The sequence below is a fragment of the Toxotes jaculatrix genome, chromosome 2 (assembly GCF_017976425.1).
Source record: "Toxotes jaculatrix isolate fToxJac2 chromosome 2, fToxJac2.pri, whole genome shotgun sequence".
In the NCBI taxonomy this organism is placed as follows: Eukaryota; Metazoa; Chordata; class Actinopteri; family Toxotidae; genus Toxotes; species Toxotes jaculatrix.
Genome location: NC_054395.1, coordinates 18388000 through 18396704, shown reverse-complemented (window position 1 = coordinate 18396704; position 8705 = coordinate 18388000). Strand labels below are relative to the sequence as shown.

Here is an 8705-nt window from a genome sequence, read left to right as displayed (position 1 = left end):
CCCGAAGGGCAACGCTCAGGGGAAAGGAAAACACACTTAGACACGAAAGCCGTTGAATGTCCACAAGTTGCGGTTGCCAGGATACATTAAAAATCAATTTGTGTATCTTGAAATCAAAACTTAACTCTAAATTCGTTTTGTCGCTTAGTTTGTTAGTTTCTTGTGCCGGTAACTCCCTGTTGTCCGACTATAAAGTAAGTTACGTATGTGTGCTAAATAGTACAACCTATTAGTGGTACGGTTGAGACCGACGCTAGCTAGGGGTCTTTCAGTGTTAGATAGCAAAACTGGCACGCTAACTAGCTGTTTACAAATGTTATACGTATAGCGTTATACTTACCGCTACACCAAGTTATTTCGTGTTTATGCAGTTTCTTAAATTTAAGCCACTTTCACTCTTGCTTGCCAATTTCTGCCAAGTTCAAATGCTGCTTCACTTAAGCTAGCTAACCAGCGCTGCCACCTAGAGGACAAATGTAGCAACAATTAGCCAGCTAACGACTTGGCTTGAGAAATGTTTGTACATTGATTGCTGCTGTAAGTGAAGTATCACAGTTTTTTCAGTCCCCGTAATAATATTTTTACAAGGTATTATGTTTAACTTTATACCTTTATTTACAGCACTGTGCAAAAATGTGCGGTACTTAAAGTGTGGATGCCTTCCAAAACAACGCCATGAATAGTTTTTATTTATCAGTTAACTTCATTCCAACACCCAAAATCAAATCAGTATTTGGTGTGACCACCCTTTGTTTTTAAAATAGTAGTTACTGTTAGCTCAAACCTTATTTTTTGTGGTGTTTTAGGTTAGAAACTCTAGGTGTTTTGATGGGAGGTTTTACATTAGATTAAACACAAATCTATATAAAGCCAGAACCTTCTCATGACTCATTACAGGCTAATGCCAGCACACAGGACTTTTTGATTTTGCTATAACAATAACTCTGTGATTTCACTGTAACTATTTGATACTCAATTTCTTGTCTATTCAAGCAGACTACTGTAGGCAGTGGGTTTATGATCCATTCTGGTTCTGTCTTTCAGTTCCATCAGGATAAAATGAGCTTACTTCAGCAGTGGCAACAGAAATCACAGATGTTGCCTGCCGGACAGTCTGTACAAAAGAATGGGCCAGGAACATCTGATTACATGTATTGGCCACAGAATACAAGAGATGTGGAAGCACAGATGGCTCATCAGGCCTCCCAAAAGATTCAAGCTCGTCTGAAAGTGGCAAAGTTATTTCAGCAATACAGGTAATTAGATCTCTAAAGCTCAGAGAGATTTATAGGTATAATTACTGATAATCAAGGGTAGAATACTTCTGATTATTGTGACACCAAAGCAATCTTTGAGTTATGTTAAGTATAAGTAAATAAAAATAGTTCAGAACAAATGATCTTTTATTAAGTAAATATGAAGTGGTCACAGGCAGAACATCACAGCGCTGGAACCTGAATGGCTTAAGTGAAATCTTTAAACCTTTCATAGCTCCATCTTAAGCTGTTCTGTTTGAGCTCTAGTTAGGGATTGTGCTGATTATCAAAATAAATATCAACAATAAAAATAAGATGATTTTTAGTTCTGCAATGCTAAGTAAATATGACATACACATCTAGACAAGCTGCATGTTGACACATGGATACCATAGCGGTACTGCAAAGGCCTCAAACCTAACCAGCTGACCAACATTTGCCTGATGTGGTTACTTGCTGTGAAGACAGGTGCTGCCCTGAATGATTGCTTTCTCGGCCTTCATTGTGCATCTGCTTGTCTTCGGTGCTGGCTGACGTTTACACTCATTGCACCTCAGCAGCCTGTATTCTTTAGCTGATCTTTGTTTAGCAACCAAGGCTGGAGGGATAGTGGCAGTACAGCCTAAATTCATTCATTCATTCATTCCCACATTGTTATTATTTAAAACAAGGCTTTTAGTGTTACTTGTTGTCCAACAACACAGGGCTCGGCTAACCTCCAGCCAACATGATGTCACTGTAAGCTCAAACCCTGAGTCAGAGGACGAGAAGATCTGCCTCACTGTGTATGGAAACAAGGTGAGACTATCAGGAGTACTAAGTCATGCTTTGTTATGACCAGTCTCGGAAAACTTTGAGATTATTATCTAATAACACTAATAATGACATAATTTTAAACAAATTAACTCTAAGAAGAAGCCGATAGTGTATCTTAATTTAATTTTTGTTGCATCATTTAAGTCTCACCATTACAAACACACAATCTTACTGAACTGAACTGCATGAGCTCACATATCCCTGCTGTCCTATACAGACCTAGTGTTCTGATATGAATTCACATTACTATATCCACACCTTTTATGCTTAGGGTTATTTTTTCAGAGCGGACATCAAAGCAGAATTTGGATGGCCTCTTTTTGTCATGGTGATTAGTAAGAGGGCTTTTGTGTGTGTGTGTGTGTGTGTGTGTGTGTTTGACCATGGCTCTCATCAATAATACTTACAGTTTGCATCTAACATGTTTCATGCCCAACAGAAAGTTGTGCCACTCACTGTGAAGAACTCTGGTGCCCGTACAGTTTATTTAAGTTTTTGGGCTTCTGACCTTGTAAAGAACATTTTCACTGTCAGAGACTGTCATGGAAACATTATAACAAACAGGACTATCAAGCAACACACCCTTGGACCAGGTATGAAGAAGACACACACACTCATATGTCGCACCTACAAAAGGGTTTATACAGTCGTCCGTGTTTAATTGATAGTGATACCAGTGATAAATTAGCAATTTCCAGCAATGATCCACATCATGCACACCATTCGTAACTGTGGATTCACAAGGAGAAAGAACATAACAGCACAGGCAGTGACTCTGCATAGTCTACCTTGCTTTGAGGATGTGAATAATACATCAAAATAAAAAAATACAAAAAAGGGAATTTAACAACTGTTTCTGCTATAGTCATTTCTCAAATTAACATTACTGCATATGTAACTAATTTCTTCACCTTTGTTTTTCGTTTTCTCTCATGCTGTTTCTAGGAGAGGTATATAAGATCAAGGTCCATTTCCACTCTGATCATGCAGGCTTCTATGAGCATTTACTGGTCTTTAAGTTTGAAACAAGCCTGCAGTCCTCAAATAAATTTGAGATCATGCGCCTCTTAGAAGTTGTACATCGAAGAGCTCCTCCCCGCAGTGAAGAGCTCCTCCCCACAGCCACAAACTCATTGTGTGACATCCCAACTGCGAAGTGGACACCTGTCAAAGGGTATAACACATCAATATCATGTAATATTCAAGTTATTTATGTTAGTGTGTTCACTATGCTTTACCTCATTGCTTATGAAATCATCCAATCTGCATAACTTCTGGGATTTTTTTTTAGATAGAAATAAATATTTACACAAATAACTGAAGGGCTCAATGTGAAAGACAGTTTATCAGTTATATTGATTTCAGTTATAGTCTCCCTTCACATAGACAACTGTGTCACTCATCCCAATTTACATACTGCGATTGCAACATGACTTATTTGCCAGTATTATGAGTCATCCATGTTATTACTGATGTGCTTTTTTTCTTTGTTTTTCCACTCCAGTGTTATATTGATGAGGCGTAATCCGTGGGTTGCTTGGAATGCATATGCAATACCCTACAATATAAGACATCTCAGGGAATCTGACATGTATGTATTTACAAACTTTTCAAGTCTGTTAAGGGAAACCAGTTCAAATGTTGAGCCAGAATTGTGGCTGCATATTAAGTGTCATTAACAACCAGTCCAATGTCATGGCAATATAATTACATAATGCTTTCCAAAATAGGAAAATGAGTCTGTTATTTAATAATGACTCACCTCTGAAATAGTATCACTCCACCCTGAGCAAAGAGCAGTTAAGATTACACCAAATAAAGTCAAGGTGTCTTGGCTGATATGTAGTAAAATGCATAAGAAAACAGTGCTCTGATGTTATAACTTAACATACCGGGTGTGACTGTAGAGTGATCCATTTTTTTCATGCCACTGGTATCTCTTTAGGAGCCTGCTGAAGAGATCTCTGAACTGGGAGTTCTACTCCAGGAGGTTCCACTTGCTGCTGCATCTGGAGGAGCTCCAGCTGAAGACAGAGATAGAGAAATACAACCAGGATGATGTGCCCATGTTCAGACACAAAAACAACACAGACATTCTCATTCTGCGGGTGGTGCGTCTCACACACAATAAGACCCCAAAACTGAGAACTATCATTGCTTTGGCTGCAGCTTCCACCTCCACAATGTTACACATTTACAACATTTTGTGTCATCAGGTTTCAGGTGTTGCTAAGAAACCACCATTGAGGCTGTCTGGGAACCAGGTGATGGTGACTCCTTTAGACCAGTCAACAGCTTCTAACAATACATTTTACGCAGGATGGATCCGTCATCTGAATGCAGAGCAGGTCTATCTGAAATTTGGCGAAACGTAAGCACAGACAATTGTTTGAAAATTGTTTGAGTGCCCTCCATGTGCTTTACTGGTTAAAGATATTTTCATCACAGAGTTTAATTTTCAACCGTGAAATACAGCAAGATGAAAACAAAGCATGAAAGAAATCCAGCATAAAAGAAGTAGGGATACTTAAACTTAGTTGAAACAAATTTCCTACAAGTTTAACACTTGACTGAAATAAGTTCACACCTTTTCTCTGGGTTGTTGACCCTGTTGTTATAATAATGCCTAGACAGAGCACTAAAGGAGTTCTTGGTTTAACTGTTGTTCTAAGTTCTTTTTTTCTACACAGTTCTCACCAAATGCATTTGTTAACTTGTTCAGTGCTTAGCACCACACATGATTACATGTGACTTTGAATGCAGGTTCCTGAGTCATTTCAAGGAGGGCATGAGAGTCGGTGTTAGCTTCACTATCAACCGTATGCCCCTGTATATGCAGCACAGAGCAGTAGCACAGGCATGCAAGCAGAAACTGCAGGAGGTGCTGTTCCCTACTGGACAACTTTCTTCCCATCATTCACATCTACACAGGTCAGAGTCCCTCAAAGTCGAGAATCCAGGGAAAACATTCAAAACATGCAATACTGTCAAGTTCAAATCTTACAAATACATCTTACTGAGTCTGCATGCCTTTTATCTCATCTGTCCCTAGCATTCATATTTCCATGTGCATGTAAACACACCAGCATGTACACACTGACTCACTTAACTGTGACTCTGACTCTGACTCTGATTTTATTCCTTTGCACCAATGTCTCACTGTCATTAGGCTGTTAGAGCTTCAGAGCAACCCGGAGCAGTGCCTGGCCATTCAACACATTGTAGCTGCTACTGCGAAACCTGCCCCTTACCTGGTATTTGGTCCACCTGGCACAGGTACTGCACATGCATGTGATTGTGAATGCACCTTGATGCTGCACACAAAACATTATTTATATTTAGAATAATATATTTTTACATGTATTTGTCAGGCAAAACCGTGACCTTGGTGGAAGCCATCAAGCAGATAGTAAAAACCCAGGCCTCATGCACCATCCTGGCATGCGCTCCCTCCAACAGTGCAACTGATCACCTCTGTAAGAAGATTCTGGAAGGAAAGATTGGCAAGAGCAAGTTGTTTCGCTTGTACGCCCTCAGCTGGCCTGTGCAAAATATTCCCAAAAATATAAAGGTCTGCGCTTTTTTTTTTTGACTCAGTTCCTCAAAAATAAACAAACCTAGTAATTAGCACAAATATAACATTAATATCTTGTGAGGAATAAACCACATAAGCCATAGTTTCTAACAAGGGTTATAAAGATATATCTGTATTCATATACACAGTATTATTTTGTCTTGTACAGTTTTGCTGCAACCTGAACCAGGACACAAACACACTTTTCATTCCACCAAAAGAGGAGCTGATGAAGTATAAGATCATGGTCACCACCCTGCTGACTGCTGGAAGGTACAGTAACCAATGCAATCAAATACTATTTTTATTTGGATTTCCCTTATACTAATTAAGCCTCAGAAAAAAAACATGTCTTTACTTTTGGTATAATGCTCTTTAGGTAGCCAATAAGCATCTTTCACAGCATATTTTGACATCACAGCAGTAAAACCACAGATGTAATTAATAAATTCCATTTAGGTGTGCCAGTTGCAGTTATTGTAGTAATGTGCATGCTGGCACAATAGCGTGGTTTAATGCAGTAAGTTCAAGCTGCATTAAACTGCAACTTGAACTTACTAACCTTTGCTGTCCCCCAAATAAAAATGTCATGTCATAGTAATACCACGTCTTTCTCATATCAAAATGTGCCACATTGGTGGGAAATTAACTTCGTCTTCAATGCAATAAAGATAAAAAGCACTTGTTGCTACGACTGCAGTTCCTTTTTCCGAATGTTAAAATTTCCTGTGTCTCTGTCTCTCTCCAGGCTTGTGACAGCAAAGATTCCTCCAGGTCATTACACTTACATCTTTGTGGATGAGGCAGGCCAGGCTACAGAAACAGAGTGTATCATCCCTATAGCAGGTGACAACCAAGTTCAGCTTGTTTAACATACATTATGTGATATTCTGTGTAAGGTGTGCCCTTAATGTTTCTGTGGATGCTTCATAGGTTTACTGAACCCACAGATATGTCAGGTAGTGCTGGCTGGAGACCCTAAGCAGTTAGGCCCCATCGTCACATCCAGAATGGCAGTGAAACATGGCTTGGGTGAGCACTATGCATACAGTGTGTACATACAGGAAAACATTGGATGTGTAAAGTTTCCAAACAATAAGTTTCTAGTTTCAGTAATACATCGAGTATTTTAATGAAAAATATGAAAATAATAGTGAAAGTTGACTGGTTGTTGAGCCAGTAACACATCAGATGTTTTACTAGCTTATGTTATAGCTTGAATGAAAGGATGTTTGAAGCCATGTACTATGTGCAGGCGTGTCCTTGTTGGAGCGTCTGATGAGGGACATCGACCTGTATAAGTCACATGAGATACACGGGTTCAACCACCGCTTTGTCACCAAATTATTGAGGAACTACAGGTAATGATACTTACATTTGTCGCTTTATCTACTTACAATGTTACTGTTCTTTGATGTCTCCACTTCCCCATTCTTTGTCCAAACCTCTTCCTGGCTCACATTTTTTCAGTGGTCTTCTGTTGCTCTTCGCTCTCTCTCAGGTCCCATCCTGCAATTCTGAAAATTCCCAATGAGCTCTTTTATGAAGGAGAACTTCAGCCATATGCTCATAAAGAAAAATGCAGTCCATACCGCAAATGGGAACGAATGCCCAAGAAAGTAATGTAGACACACACACATGTGCCAAGCTCTCCTTCTCTCTCTAAGCAGGCACGCCTAAGCAGGGCCACCCCTCTCCATCCCTATGCTCATTTCTCTTTCTGTGTCTCAGGATTTCCCTTTGATCTTCCATGGAGTGGCAGGTATTAATGAGCGTGATGCCAACAGTCCTTCTGTTTACAACATAGCAGAGGTGGAGGTGTTGAAGGAATACTTAAAATCCCTCATTGACCATCTTCACAAAAAGGGTGTGACCAAAATTGAACCAGGAGAAATTGGCATCATTGCCCCATACAGGAAACAAGTGAGTATATTATTACAGTAATCCATTGATATATCAGTAGACCTGCATATTCTACTGCAAGTCAGTTTTGCTGCCATTTCTTCCCAGTGGCTGAGCGCCATTCAACAAAATAAATTATCCCTGTGTCCCAAAAGAAGGCCATTGCAAGAACACATGTATAAAACCAGTGACAGGACACCTTAAATAGCAGGGAATGATTGCTTTTTTGTTCTTTGTAAGATTTTTCCATAGCCTACAAAAGCTGTTTTTATGTGCATAAAATCACTCACAAATCAATCACACACTGTAAATTGGGACAGATGGGAGTCGTGTGTGCTGGGCAACCAACTTTAACTGCACTGTTTCTGTGTGCTGTGTCTCAGGTGGAGAAGATCCAGAATGCCCTTCGGACAGACAAAGGTCTCAGGAAGGAAAACTTGGAAAACATACTGGTGTGGCGATAGAAAGTGACTGTTTGTTGTGGAACATGTTCGAGAGAGGTTTTGGAACTGCACATAACAAATCTTGCATTTTTGTTTTCATAGGTTGGTACTGTAGAGCAGTTTCAGGGCAAAGAGTTCAATGTGATTCTGGTGTCTACAGTGCGCAGCAATCCCACACTGACCGCGTGCGACCAACGATTCACTCTGGGCTTTGTTACTGACGAGAAGGTGATAAACATTAGACAAGCACAGTAACTCAATAGCAAAGTGTAATGTTTGTGCAGATAGCCACAATAAATCAGATGCTCCTTTTAGAATTTTGAGCACACTGTTGCAAACATTTGCATTAAAAATGGCAGCACCAGTACACCAGTTCAAATGTAGACATTAATACATACACACTAACTGAAACTGTCTTCTCAGAGGTTCAATGTGGCAATGACCCGAGCCCAGGCACTACTGATTGTGGTGGGAGACCCAAGAGTCTTGATAACCAACCGTGTCTGGAACAAGTAAGACTATAGTACGCCCTCAGTGGAGAAGACTGGGTGGGACAAATAGATATTTTAGCCTTACATGCCTCATATGCTGACCTCTCTTTTTAGGTTTATCCATTACTGTTACAAAGAAGGGGCCTACCGTGGCATTACAGTCTCTGATGCAGAGGTAGAGGACGATGGACAGACTACTGAACTCTCACAGACCGTCCGGTAA

General features: G+C 39.9%; 1 protein-coding gene across 1 annotated transcript; it reads left to right on the top strand.

Annotated features, from left to right (window-relative positions):
- The first annotated feature begins 3130 nt into the window (after positions 1-3130).
- Positions 3131-8705, top strand: LOC121191277 (putative helicase mov-10-B.1). The gene is made up of 16 exons (XM_041052461.1): positions 3131-3246; positions 4018-4183; positions 4289-4443; positions 4836-5003; positions 5242-5348; positions 5444-5643; positions 5816-5919; positions 6395-6492; positions 6580-6678; positions 6902-7007; positions 7148-7265; positions 7378-7569; positions 7932-8000; positions 8094-8219; positions 8415-8503; positions 8597-8705. Exons 1-16 carry the CDS (start codon positions 3131-3133, stop codon positions 8703-8705), a joined length of 2022 nt encoding a protein of 673 aa, XP_040908395.1.